Here is a 15,028-nt window from a genome sequence, read left to right as displayed (position 1 = left end):
CATGATATTGACTCATCCCTTTCACACAAAAAAATCCTTCCCATACAGCCTGGCCACTTGGGTATGGCTTATCTGCAGTGACAAGCATTCCCTTGCCCAGTATGCTGACAGTCTCACCAAGGCTTTCACAGAAAGGCGCTATCCCTCAGACCTATCCTGTAAACAGATGTTCTATGCCATTTCCCCTCACACCCCCAATCATTCCACCATCCGCAAGAATGGCCACAAAGGAATGTCCCCCTTTTGTTGCTCATTACCATCCCAAACTGGAACAACTGAAATGCATCCTTTGCCAAGACTTTGATTACCTATCATCATGCCCTAAAATGAGGGACAGCCTACCCAAGATCCTTCCCAATTCTAATAAAGTGGCATTCCATCAACCACCCAACCTCCATAACATCCTAGTCCACCCATATCCCGCTCCCAATCCCAGACCCCTTGCCACAAGGATCATATCCCCGTGGAAGACCCAAGTGCAATGCAGCACCTGCCCATTTCACTACCCAGCACTTCCTATTCCAGTCCTGTCACAGGTTTATTCAACCCCATCTGAGGCCAGGCCACATGTGTAAGCATCCATGTCATAAACCAGCTCTGCTGCAATCATTGCAAGGCTTTTTATATTGGTATGACCATCAACCAGCTGTCCACCAGGATGAATGGCCACCACCAAACTGTGGCCAAGAGCAAAATGCAGTTGAACATAACATGCCTGATTGCAATGGCTGCTTCACTACCCAAGCCATCTGGATCCTTCCTTCTACTACCTACTTTTCTGAACTGTGCAGATGGGAGTTATCCATGTAACACATTCTCTGCTTCCATAATTATCCCAGTCTCAACTTACAGCAACATACTGTCCTCAGACCTTCCACCCAACTCCCTTCCCCTCTGTCCCATTATCTCCTCCCCATTCTTGACTCCCACCCTATACCAAAGTACCTGCCCATCTTTCCCTGCTCCTCTATTTTTTCACTCCTTTTTTTCTCTACCTCCCTGCCCCACAAGCCCCTGACACAGCACCTGTTAGCATTCTAGCCCTGCACACTCTGTCAGGTAGCTTTCCTCTCTCCCCCAATCATACACTACTAACCCTTCTGCTTAGCTGCCCCCTCCACACTGCTGCTTCGATCCCACTGCCAGAGTTGGTGGTCATATGTGCATGAGGTGTGCTTCCTTCCCTGTGACCACAAGCTTTGTGCAAGTATCTTTTAATTGTGTGTCTGCAACTTAATGTGTCACCTTAACAGTCAGTATCAATCTATTTTTTGTATTTAATGTTAACACCTGTGATTAGATGGATTTCCTTCCATCTTCAGTTTCAGACCACTCTCTCAATTCTGATGGTGTGGCTAATCCAGTAGAACCAATGGATTTAGATAGATGTGTGACACCTCCAAACACCTTGGATGATGATATGCAAAACGTTCAGGCAGTCAGCTGCATTTTGTACACTGATAACACTAGCACCAGCAAATCATATCTCACCAAAGGAGTTTCACGGTTTCCCAAAAGTTCCTACTAGAAAAACAACTGGGTACTCAAAAGAAAGAAGCATCATATTCACTTCAACACCTGAGATGGTGGCTATTGAAGAAAATGCATTTAAGGAGAAGGGTAAAGTTAAAAGGAAAAGAGAAGAGAAGTGTCAAGAGAGTCCACAAGCAGAAAATTAAGCAATGTGAAAGTAAAATGGCTTCAAGTGAAAGATGAGGTGGCAGACGATGAATCAGAGATGAGTTCATCATTAGAGCTTTTTAATTTGAACTGGGATGTCACGATTGATGAATATTTATTGCTAAACTTTCTTGTAGCTAATGTGTTTGAATATGAGATCTCATATGTTGAAGAAAAGCAAAAGCAGGTTTAGTATTTCCAGAAGCAGAAGACATAATTTTATACGATAACGCTGGAAGCTGAAGAAGTGAATTAATTTTGTGTATCACATAAGGGTATTGCAATGATTCTGCCTTCAAATGATTCTGTCTTCAGCAATGCCTATGACTGCCAAGAGACTACCAAATTGTATTCTATGTCCATCCAATTTTGGTAGTCTTGATGTTCACTGAGCAAAACTTACCTCGAGGTTTGTAATTGTACTTATCATATATATTAATGTTTTATGTGTGATCTCAGCTATTCATGTATAAATAATGTAAAAATCATAACTGTTTCGCTATGTACTATGCACAGTAGGCAGTTAAACATTCACAGTGTCTTGTTAAAATTGTACCTTCATTTTTTAATTAGCTGCCAAGTTATTTTTGCTTTATTCCAAAACATTGGCAACAAATTGTTCATTTAAATAAATACAAACATTTTTTTCTGTAAGAAATAACTAAAACTGTAATATTTGTTTCACTGTGTGCTATCATCCCCTACAACTTTACAGCTCATATTTTTTATTTTGCTTCTGTCACTGTTAAAAATGTCAAAAACAATATAAAATTCCACAAAACACAGAGTCTGGTTGTAGATTTTGCACACTACAAAAGGAGGGCAACACAGGCTCAACAATAAAGAAAAAACTACCTTACCTTACCTTACGTACAAAGCTGTTCAGTTGAAAACGACAGTACCATGAACAGGCCGGGATAAAACAATTGTCTTCTGTTTTCAAATGTGCTCCAAATTCAAAAACTTTTTTTCCGTCTCTGTATTGTGGGAAGCTAGTTATATCTAACTCATCCAGTAACAGCATTATATCATCCTGTCCAGAGTCGACCCATTGGCCACCAACATCAAATGGTTCTTTGCCTCCACCAGCAACTTTTAGTAGCACTGTCTGCGTCCGTCCCCCGAAATCATCTGAAGATGGAACACTGTTTTCTTACTTGCTTAAACATGGGGTTAATAACTTGTCAGATATGTTATCAATGCAGCTGAAATCTGTAATATTGTTATATACTCATATTCTTCATAAGCTATAGCTATTATCTCAGTATCTGCCATTTACACAGAAGCTGCAAAGGAGCATAGCAACCCAACAGGCCTCTCTGTTATTTATTTACTCAATGGTCCAGTAAATATTTGACCAGTCTTTAAGTGCTACAAACATGTCAGAAACTAAAACACAATTATTTTTCAACTACAAATAATATTATGTAACATTGGGCTATTGTGGAAATTTTACAAATATAGCATCAAAAGGAGGAATCATTTTGTTTTTCTAGATGCCCAAATATGTGGCCTTTTGTTGGTGATTTGAATTCATCCTTACCTGTTATTATTTTTATGTACCTTGTTAATGCATTATACAGTTTGCTACTAGGAAGGAGTATGCCTTTTTGGAATAGTGACATATTTGTCTGCTCTATCTATATATAATTTGGATATCTTTTATATTAGCTATCAACAGATTAATTATGGTAGAATCAAATGTCACTAATGTTCAATTTTTCTTTTATAATAATTAAATTTTCTAATATGTACAAAGTCTGCCTATATAGCCAAGCCCCCAGTCTGTCTGACTCTCATGCAGAGGATGTGGGTACAACTCCTGGTACTGCCAGGGATTTCTCTATGGTGGAAGGACTGCTATGGGGTGCACTCAGCCCTGTGATGCCAATAGAGGAGCTGCTTGAATAAGAAGTAGTGGCTCCAAGGTCTGCACAGTTGAAAACAGCAAGGAGATTGGTGTGCTGAACCCATGCCCTTCCATACTGCATCCGCCCGCCCATACTGCATCCATATGATGACACTTATTTAAAGTATATAGTCCTGAGATTATTGTATGAGATGCAGTTCTGTAGTGTTCTTATCATCAAACATGTCTTGTTCAACTTTTTGTTTATATAATTTGTGTATCACATTTCATTTTCTGTTACATACATGCCTAGAAATTTTGTACATTCTGTTTTGATGATTGTTCATTCATTTAGTTCAATATGGGAATTAGCTAGTGTCCTATTCTGTAACATAATATACCCATTGTAACAGCATTTTCCAAATTTACAGATAAATTTTGGATAAAATAATTTTGGGTATTGGGTCATGTCATTGTAAATACTAAAACAACTAAATTTCCAATATTTCAGTTGACTTGCAAAGGTCCTCTTCGGGGAAGTTCAATGCAGTATGCTGGTGAATGTCTTTCTTTATATAACATCATTTTCAGTTATCTGGTGGTTACCAATGTCAGATATCTGAGATGTCAATGGAAAATTTGAAGAGGTTGTTATGGAGGGGTGGCTATTTCCTGTGCTATACTGGTGGCTGATTGGAGGGGTGTATTGGCTATCTGTCACCTGTGCCACTCTAGTAAGTGATTGGTAGGCAAACTCTTTCTCCCAGGCTGCAATCGCTGGCAGCCAGGCTGTAGGTAACTTGTAGTCATCCTCCCTGTTAGTGTTGTTAGGGCATTTCAATGGCCTTTTTTATTTACCATTGTTGCATCCACAGCTGCTGAGCAAGTGTGCAAGGTTCTTGACAACTGGCCATGTTCCTGGTGGCGTTCTGCTACAGCTGACTTGTTGTTCTGTCCCTGTTATACATAACATGCTAATAGGTCTTCCGGTTTCACCATCATGGACTTCACCACATTCACACTGAATTTTGTAGTCAACTTCAGTGTGCAGAGCAGTCATGGGATCCTTATTGGGTCTCAACTAATCTCGGATCTTTCAGTGATCTCAAATATAGATCTGGTATATGAGTGATGCAGGACCTTGCCTGCACAGTCACTGACAGCAATCACATGAGGTATACAAGCAAGAGGAAGAGTATCTTCTGTACATTTGTCTGATTTGTCTTTGCTGTACCTCGTAGCTCATTGTATGTCTCTGTTGCTATATCTATTTGCATTAAATGTTGTCTTGAGCTCATTCAATACATGCAGGAAGACATTCACCAGTACACAGCAGTGAATGATCCTGAAGAGGACTGTAGCAAGTTTGTCAAAATGTCGTGACTAAGTTGTTTAGTAGTTTACAATGACGCGGCACAAAACCCAAAATTATTTGATCGAAAATGATGGTGGCCATGGAAACCTAAGAACTTACAGGTAAGTCTTTTGCCTCAAATAATCTACTACATTCTCTCTGATGGGTTTAATGTTTTCTTCCAATATTTCTTTCCTATTACCTGTTATTAAAATGCCAGTGTCAACTGTAAATTTCATCATTTCTGTTGTTTATTAAAAGACAATAAATATGTGGCTGTGAGACCAGATATGAAAAAACTTATTGACCTGCCTGTTATGTTCATGTCACTTACATACAGTCAAAATATGACTGATCCTGAAATGGATCTTTGGGGCATACAGTGTCTGATTACTAGTAGATCTGATTGATGGATGTTAACTATGTTATTTTCTTCATGTGCGATCCTTATGAAATGTTTTCTTTCATGGATCTAGGAGATAAAATCAGCCATCTCCTGCTCCCCCATACCTGATTTTTTCATCTTCCTAAGTAACTTACTATGGTTGATGGTGTCAAAAGCCTTTGATAAGTCTTGAATCATGCTGCAAACATGAATCAGCCTGTCTATTCTCTGCAATGCTTTACTCAAAAAAGGAAATAGCTGTTTCAGTTCAGTGTCTACTTCGAAATCTTTGTCTGGATTCTGTTAATATGTTGTATTTATTTAAGAGATCTGACAGTAAAATACACTCCTGGAAATGGAAAAAAGAACACATTGACACCGGTGTGTCAGACCCACCATACTTGCTCCGGACACTGCGAGAGGGCTGTACAAGCAATGATCACACGCACGGCCCAGCGGACACACCAGGAACCGCGGTGTTGGCCGTCGAATGGCGCTAGCTGCGCAGCATTTGTGGACCGCCGCCGTCAGTGTCAGCCAGTTTGCCGTGGCATACGGAGCTCCATCGCAGTCTTTAACACTGGTAGCATGCCGCGACAGCGTGGACGGGAACCGTAAGTGTAGTTGATGGACTTTGAGCGAGGGCGTATAGTGGGCATGCGGGAGGCCGGGTGGACGTACCGCCGAATTGCTCAACACGTGGGGCGTGAGGTCTCCACAGTACATCGATGTTGTTGCCAGTGGTCGGCGGAAGGTGCACGTGCCCATCGACCTGGGACCGGACCGCAGCGACGCACGGATGCACGCCAAGACCGTAGGATCCTACGCAGTGCTGTAGGGGACCGCACCGCCACTTCCTAGCAAATTAGGGACACTGTTGCGCCTGGGGTATCGGCGAGGACCATTCGCAACCGTCTCCATGAAGCTGGGCTACGGTCCCGCACACCGTTAGGCCGTCTTCCGCTCACGCCCCAACATCGTGCAGTCCGCCTCCAGTGGTGTCGCGACAGGCGTGAATGGAGGGACGAATGGAGACGTGTCGTCTTCAGCGATGAGAGTCGCTTCTGACTTGGTGCCAATGATGGTCGTATGTGTGTTTGGCGCCGTGCAGGTGAGCGCCACAATCAGGACTGCATACGACTGAGGCACACAGGGCGAACACCCGGCATCATGGTGTGGGGAGCGATCTCCTACACTGGCCGTACACCACTGGTGATCGTCGAGGGGACACTGAATAGTGCACGGTACATCCAAACCGTCATCGAACCCATCTTTCTACCATTCCTAGACCGGCAAGGGAACTTGCTGTTCCAACAGGACAATGCACGTCCCCATGTATCCCGTGCCACCCAACGTGCTCTAGAAGGTGTAAGTCAACTACCCTGGCCAGCAAGATCTCCGGATCTGTCCCCCATTGAGCATGTTTGGGACTGGATGAAGCGTCGTCTCATGCGGTCTGCACGTCCAGCACGAACGCTGGTCTAACTGAGGCGCAAGGTGGAAATGGCATGGCAAGCCGTTCCACAGGACTACATCCAGCATCTCTACGATCGTCTCCAAGGGAGAATAGCAGCCTGCATTGCTGCGAAAGGTGGATATACACTGTACTAGTGCCGACATTGTGCATGCTCTGTTGCCTGTGTCTATGTGCCTGTGGTTCTGTCAGTGTGATCATGTGATGTATCTGACCCCAGGAATGTGTCAACAAAGTTTCCCCTTCATGGGATAATGAATTCACGGTGTTCTTATTTCAATTTCCAGGAGTGTATTTTTGAAAGGGCTTACAGTAAGCAAATAGGTCTGCAGTTTGTCACCATTTCATGGCTTCCATTTTTATGAAGAGTTTTCACTTTTGGAATTTTTAACAGTCTGGCTAGATATCTGTAGGGGACAAATGTGTGGCTCTGTACATTTTTTGTAACCAAATCTAATGTACTAATCATTCCTGCAGCATGTTTAGTTTTTAGTAGGTTAATTTCTTGCTAGACTATCTGTACATCTGTTGGCATAGAAATATTATTTTATGTACTTGTTCCATTTTTGACCTCAGATTTGTGTAATTTTCATGTGATGTTTTGCTCAACAGGCTTTTCAGCTACATTTGCAAAAACCGTTAACCACAATAGTTGCACATTACTGGGTTGCTGGTAATTTGGGAATTTTCATTCAATTGAATACTATTACCATTCTTTTTATTATTCCTCATTTCTTTTTTATAATATTCTGAACAGCTTTCACTTTATTAAGTGTTTTTCTTATGAATCTGTTATTTCCCAGCAATTTGATGCTTTTTCATTACTTTTATGAGTACCAATTTATATATTTTTTAAATATCTAGCAAATTGAGGTGCTATATTAACCATTTTAGAAATGATGTAGAGGAATCATTCCTGAGAAAATAATTTTCTTACACCAGGAGCGACAAGGTAGTGGATTTTTCCTTTTCATAATTGACCCACAGTTTTCCATGGCTACTGTAGAGCAACTATTGCAAGGTCTCAATGAACAGCAAACACTTATAACATTGGCGATTCGCGATTTCGTCGTGGCATCAAATGCGGGGCGTTTCTCGTCGTTGTCTATACCTCCTTTTCCTCCTTATGAAGAGACGGCGGAAGATTGGTCTGATCACAAAAAACATCTTCGACAGCACTTCTTGGCATTTCATGTCACGGACGAACAAACATCTAAGTCTCTGTTCCTTTCATGGATTTCACCTCAAATGTATCGGTTGTTGTCACAGTTGGCTCCTTTGAAAGATCCTGCGTCTTTGTTCTTTGCTGAAATGTGCTCCCTTCTGTCTGCCTATTTTCAAAAGCAAATGCATGTGGTAGCCTCTTGTGTTGCCTTCTATCATTGTTAAAAACAACCGCATCAATCCTTTCATGCTTGGGCTGCTGAACTTCACGGCCTCAGTCGAAAGTGTCAGTTTGTTACTGACGTTCACAAAGAATCCTATGCCGATTCCATGGTACGGGATGCTATTATCCGGTCGGCGCCCGACAAAGAAGTTAGGCAATATGCCCTTCAGTTGGCAAATCCGACTCTAGATGAAGTCCCATCCATCATGCAGTCTTTTGAAATTTCTCGTGCTGCTGGGGTGCAAATAGAGGGATGGGGTGATGTTGGGGAAATACAACCTCTGTGCACTGTTGACGATGCATGCGGCGTCCCCCCGCAGGCCGACGTGGCCGCAATATGCTCCCACGTGCAACCTCGGCCTAATCATTAACAAACCTCTAAGAAACTGCAACAAAACCCCTGGCAACTTCTTTCATGTCCGCGGTGTTTTACGAAACATTCACTGGAGGATTTTCCCCAACGTTGGGCCATGTGTCACAATTGCAAAAAGAAGGGTCATGTGTCTTCCGTTTGCAAATCCGACCACATCCATGATGTTCATGAACATGACACTGATTCTGCTTCTGTGTTGTCTGTCAATTGCACTTCTTCCCTTTCAGGGAAGTTCTTCCTCCCTGTCCAAATCATATGTCGGGATGTTAGCATGCAGGTGGATACTGGTTCTGCTGCCACTATCATTAATTCTCAGACGTATCTTCAGTTGGGTTCTCCACTCCTTTCACCTGTCTCTCAGCAATTACGGACGTACAATAAACAGAAGATTTCTCTCTTGGGACAATTTAATGCTGAGGTATCTTACAAATCCGTCGTTCGCACTGTTCCCATATTTGTGAAGCTTATCACCAACTGATCCAAATTTCATCTTGTTACTGACCACAAACCACTTGTTTCCTTGTTTCATCCATCAATGTCACTCCCTGACAATGCTGCACACCACCCCCAGTGTTGGGCTCATTACTTGTCTAGTTTCAATTATGAGATTCATTTCCGGCTGATGGCTCAACATGTGAATGCTGATCCACTGTCTTGCCTTCCCATGGGTCCTGATCTGGCATTCGATAGGGACGAACTTTTGTGTTTCCACCTGGATGTTGCCGAGCAGCGGGTTGTGGACGGGTTCCCCATCACTGGGGACCAGCTGGCGGCTGCTACAGGTTCTGACCCTACCCTCTCCCAGGTTTTACGCTGTATTCAGAAGGGTTGGCCAGATCATCCGTCCACTAAGACTTCTGATCCATTGCAGAACTACTACGCTTACGCTACCGCCTCACAGCTACGGATGGTGTTATCCTCCTTTCCACCGATAATGCTTCGCCGTGTGTTGTGATTCCTGCGTCTTTGTGTGCTTCGGTCTTGTGCCTCCTTCACCAAGGGCACTGGGGTGTCTCTCACACAAAATCTCTGGCGCACCGTCATGTGTACTGGCCCGGCATCAACTCTGAAATAGCACACATGGTCGCTGCCTGCGGCCATTGTGCATCACAGGCTGCCACCCCGAAGTCATCTTTGTCACCGTGGCCTTCGCCTGAGAAGCCCTGGAAGTGCATTCATGCTGACTTCGCAGGACCTTTTTCAGGTTCTTATTGGCTACTTGTAATTGACACCTACTCTAACTTCCCTTCCATTGTCCATTGCACGTTGCCTACCACCGCAGCAACCACAAGTGCTCTCGCCCACATTTTCTCTTTGGAAGGCCTTCCCTCTACTCTTGTTACTGATAATGGTCCACAATTTGCCTCTTCCGATTTTGCGGATTTTTGTGCCCGTCATGGCATCATGCATGTCACGGCACCTCCGTTCCATCCACAATCAAATGGTGAGGCTGAACGACTGACCCGCACATTTAAGGCTCAGATGAGGAAACTCCTGACTTCTTCTGCCGCTGATGATGTGCTTCTCCAATTTCTGGCTTCTTACCGTTTCACCCCCATGGGTGACCACAGCCCGGCTGAACTCTTACATGGCCGACAGACCCGCACGCTACTTCATCTTCTGTGGCCTTCCACCTCACAGCTGCGGGTGCCTTCGCTTGGCCGGTTCACCGCCGGCGACCTTCTATGGGTACGAGGATATGGCAGGCGGCCAAAATGGAGTCTGGGCCGCATCTTACGACACTGTGGCCAATGCCTGTATGAAATCCAGACAGACGTGGGTGTTGCAGTGCATCATTCGGACCAGCTTCAGCCTCGTGTGGCGGCAACGCCTGTTCCGAATGCCGCTACACCACCTTCAGCTCTACCTGATGCTCAGGATCTTGGCATCTCTCATTACTCCCAATGCAGCCCTCTCACCATCATCTCGGTGCCAGCACAAAAATGGACGCCACCAGGAGACGTGCCCATGCAGGAACCGGATGACCATCATCTGTCGAAGCAACTCTACTCGCCTCCTTCTCCTATGGACGCCAACACATTGCCCATGACTCCTGTTATATCAACCAGACTTGCTGCAATGAACAGATTGGTGCACAGGGCCCCAGCAAATTTCGACCCCTACGTCTCCTGTCATCTCGACCCGTTATCATCAGGGACACTTCCATCCGTATGGGAAGCCTCCTCCTCAAGACTTTATGGCCAGTCAAACAACACCTACGGATGTTAGCAATCTACAGGCCACCTCCATCAAGACCAGTGCAAAAAATTAAAATGGGGGAAAAGTGTTGTGACTCGCCGATCTTTCAAAGTGCCGCCGCGCAGTTACGCATGTCCTCTATATGCGGCGCTGTCTGCCAGCCATGCAGCAGCCGCGCCTCCTAAGCAGCCAAGCAGCCATGCCACCTAAGCAGCCACGCAGCCAGCAAGCCGCCAGACTTGGACTCAGTGCTGATTTGACTGTAATCGTGTACACATGTCTTACTTTGTCTACTTGCTCAGTGACTTACATGTATTGTGTCGTTCAAAATATGTGTGTTCAACTTGACGTTATAGCAATTTGTTAATGTGAAAAATGACAAAGTGTGCTGTGGTTCAGATTCAAGATTAAACTATAGGCCCCCATCTAACTGGCTGGAAAGTTCAGTTCAAAGGTTGAAGGAAGGCAATGGCATACCACCTCCAAAAGAACTGGATCATGCCAACTATAGCACTGCGATGTTCAAAGTAAGCTTCTTATTGATGAATTCATTACCTTTTTTATGAATATATTCTGCAGTCAGTAAACAATGAACAAAGTATCATTAAAGTTAAACGAAAAAAATTAATATCTCTCTATTGGGTTTACATGAAATCAGAGTGGCAAAATGGAAACTACTATTTCTATATATATAACAAGGAAAAAACAATAACCTAACTTTTTTGTGCAGCATATGCAAAATGGTGTTACCTGACATATAACTACTGGATCCCCCCCATGACCTTGCCGTTGGTGGGGAGGCTTGCGTGCCTCAGTGATACAGATGGCTGTACCGTAGGTGCAACCACAATGGAGGGGTATCTGTTGAGAGGCCAGACAAACGTGTGGTTCCTGAAGAGGGGCAGCAGCCTTTTCAGTAGTTGCAGGGGCAACAGTCTGGATGATTGACTGATCTGGCCTTGTAACACTAACCAAAACGGCCTTGCTGTGCTGGTACTGCAAACAGCTGAAAACAAGGGGAAACTACAGCCGTAATTTTTCCTGAGGGCATGCAGCTTTACTGTATGGTTAAATGATGATGGCGTCCTCTTGGGTAAAATATTCCGGAGGTAAAATAGTCCCCCATTCGGATCTCTGAGCGGGGACTACTCAAGAGGACGTCGTTATCAGGAGAAAGAAAACTGGAATTCTACGGATTGGAGCGTGGAATGTCAGATCCCTTAATTGGGCAGGTAGGTTAGAAAATTTAAAAAGGGAAATGCATAGCTTAAAGTTGGATATAGTGGGAATTAGTAAAGTTCGGTGGCAGGAGGAACAAGACTTTTGGTCAGGTGAATAAAGGGTTATAAATACAAAATCAAATAGGGGTAATGCAGGAGTAGGTTTAATAATGAATAAAAAAATAGGAGTGCGGGTAAGCTACTACAAACAGCATAGTGAACGCATTATTGTGGCCAAGATAGACATGAAGCCCACACTTGCTACAGTAGTACAATTTTATATGCCAACTAGCTCTGCAGATGATGAAGAAATTGATGAAATGTATTATGAGATAAAAGAAATTATTCAGGTAGTGAAGGGAGACGAAAATTTAATAGTCATGTGTGACTGGAATTCAAGAGTAGGAAAAGGGAGAGAAGGAAACATAGTAGGTCAATATGGACTGGGAGAAAGAAATGAAAGAGGAAGCCGTCTGGTAGAATTTTGCACAGAGCATAACTTAATCATATCTAACACTTGGTTCAAGAATCATAAAAGAAGGTTGTACACATGGAAAAATCCTGGAAATACTAGAAGGTATCAGATAGATTATATAATGGTAAGACAGAGATTTAGGAACCAGATATTAAATTGTAAGACATTTCCAGGGGCAGATGTGGACTCTGACCACAATCTATTGATATGGACTGTAGATAAAAACTGAAGAAACTGCAAAAAGGTGGCAATTTAAGGAGATGGGGCCTGGACAAAGTGATTAAACCAGAGGTTGTACAGAGTTTCAGGGAGCGCATAAGGGAACAATTAACAGGAATGGGGGAAAGAAATACAGTAGAAGAAGAATGGGTAGCTCTGAGGGATGAAGTAGTGAAGGCAGCAGATGATCAAGTAGGTAAAAAGACGAGGTCTAGTAGAAATCCTTGGGTAACAGAAGAAATATTGAACTTAATTGATGAAAGGAGTAAATATAAAAATGCAGTAAATGAAGCAGGCAAAAAGGAATACAAACGTCTCAAAAATGAGATCGACAGGAAGTGCAAAATGGCTAAGCAGGGATGGCTACAGGACAAATGTAAGGATGTAGAGGCTTATCTCACTAGGGGTAAGACAGATACTGCCTACAGGAAAATTAAAGAGACCTTTGGAGAAAAGAGAACCACTTGTATGAATATCAAGAGCTCAGATGAAAACCCACTTCTAAAAAAAGAAGGGAAAGCAGAAAGGTGGAAGGAGTATATAGAGGGTTTATACAAGGGCGATGTACTTGAGGACAATATTATGGAAATGGAAGAGGATGTAGATGAAGATGAAATGGGAGATACAATCCTGCGTGAAGAGTCTGACAGAGCACTGAAAGACCTGAGTCGAAACAAGGCCCAGGGAGTAGACAAAATTCCATTGGAACTACTGACGGCCTTGGGAGAGCCAGTCCTGACAAAACTCTACCATCTGGTGAGCAAGATGTATGAGACAGGTGAAATACCCTCAGACTTCAAGAAGAATATAATAATTCCAATCCCAAAGAAAGCAGGTGTTGACAGATGTGAAAATTACCAAACTATCAGTTAAATAAGTCACAGCTGCAAAATACTAACACGAATTCGTTACAGACGAATGGAAAAACTGGTAGAAGCCGACCTTGGCGAGGATCAGTTTGGATTCCGCAGAAATGTTGGAACACATGAGGCAATACTGACCTTACGACTTATCTTAGAAGAAAGATTAAGGAAAGGCAAACCTACATTTCTAGCATTTGTAGACTTAGAGAAAGCTTTTGACAATGTTGACTGGAATACTCTCTTTCAAATTCTAAAGGTGGCAGGGGTAAGATACAGGGAGTGAACGGCTATTTACAATTTGTTATTAGAGTTGAGGGAAATGAAAGGGAAGCAGTGGTTGGGAAGGGAGTGAGACAGGGTTGTAGCCTGTCCCCGATGTTATTCAATCTGTATATTGAGCATGCAGTAAAGGAAACAAAAGAAAAATTCAGAGTAGGTATTAAAGTCCATGGAGAAGAAATAAAAACATTGAGGTTCGCCGATGACATTGTAATTCTGTCAGAGGCAGCAAAGGACTTGGAAGAGCAGTTGAACAGAATGGACAGTGTCTTGAAAGGAGGATATAAGATGAACATCAACAAAAGCAAAACGAGGATAATGGAATGTAGTCGAATTAAGTCAGGTGATGCTGAGGGAATTAGATTAGGAAATGAGACACTTAAAGTAGTAAAGGAGTTCTGCTATTTGGTGAGCAAAATAATTGATGATGGTCGAAGTAGAGAGGATATAAAATGTAGACTGGCAATGGCAAGGAAAGCGTTTCTGAAGAAGAGAAATTTGTTAACATTGAGTATAGATTTAAGCATCAGGAAGTCATTTCTGAAAGTATTTGTATGGAGTGTAGCCATGTATGGAAGTGAAACATGGACAATAAATAGTTTCGACAAGACGAGAATAGAAGCTTTTGAATTGTGGTGCTACAGAAGAATGCTGAAGATCAGATGGGTAGATCACATAACTAATAAGGAGGTATTGAATAGAATTGGGGAGGAGTTTGTGGCACAACTTGACAAGAAGAAGGGACCAGGAGGTAGGACATGTTCTGAGGCATCACGGGATCACAAATTTAGCATTGGAGGGCAGCGTGGAGGGTAAAAAGCATAGAGGGAGACCAAGAGATGAATACACTAAGCAGATTCAGAAAGATGTAGGGTGCAGTAAGCACTGGGAGATGAAGAAGCTTGCACAGGATAGAGTAGCTTGGAGAGCTGCATCAAACCAGTCTCAGGACTGAAGACAACAGCAACAACAACGAGACAGGGTGGGCAGCAATCTCTGGTTGTTTGCTGATGATGGGCTGATGTACAGGAGGGTGTTGAAGGTGAATGACTGTAAGAGGATACAAGATGACTTAGACAAAATTTCTAGTTGGTGTGATGAATGGCTGCTAGCTCTAAATGAAGAAAAAAGTAAGTTAATGCAAATGAGTAGGAAAAACGAAACCATAATGTTCAGATAGAGCATTAGTTATGTACTGGTTGACACAGTCACATCATTTAAGAACCTGGGTGTAATGTTGCAAAGTAATAAAAAATGGAATGACCATGTGA

General features: G+C 43.0%; 1 protein-coding gene across 1 annotated transcript in view; it reads right to left on the bottom strand.

The window, feature by feature from the left end:
• The window catches only part of LOC124606460 (amine oxidase [flavin-containing] A), a 270,234-nt gene that overhangs the window by 187,713 nt on the left and 67,493 nt on the right, over positions 1–15,028 (bottom strand). Inside the window, exon 2 of the mRNA XM_047138441.1 lies at positions 2,546–2,811. Within this exon, the coding sequence (XP_046994397.1) occupies positions 2,546–2,811 (266 nt within the window). The remainder of the gene's footprint in view (positions 1–2,545; positions 2,812–15,028) is intronic.

The sequence above is a fragment of the Schistocerca americana genome, chromosome 3, assembly GCF_021461395.2.
Source record: "Schistocerca americana isolate TAMUIC-IGC-003095 chromosome 3, iqSchAmer2.1, whole genome shotgun sequence".
NCBI classification, from domain to species: Eukaryota; Metazoa; Arthropoda; class Insecta; order Orthoptera; family Acrididae; genus Schistocerca; species Schistocerca americana.
The sequence above is the reverse complement of the archived record's forward strand: the minus strand, read 5'-3'. Positions and strand labels throughout refer to the sequence as shown.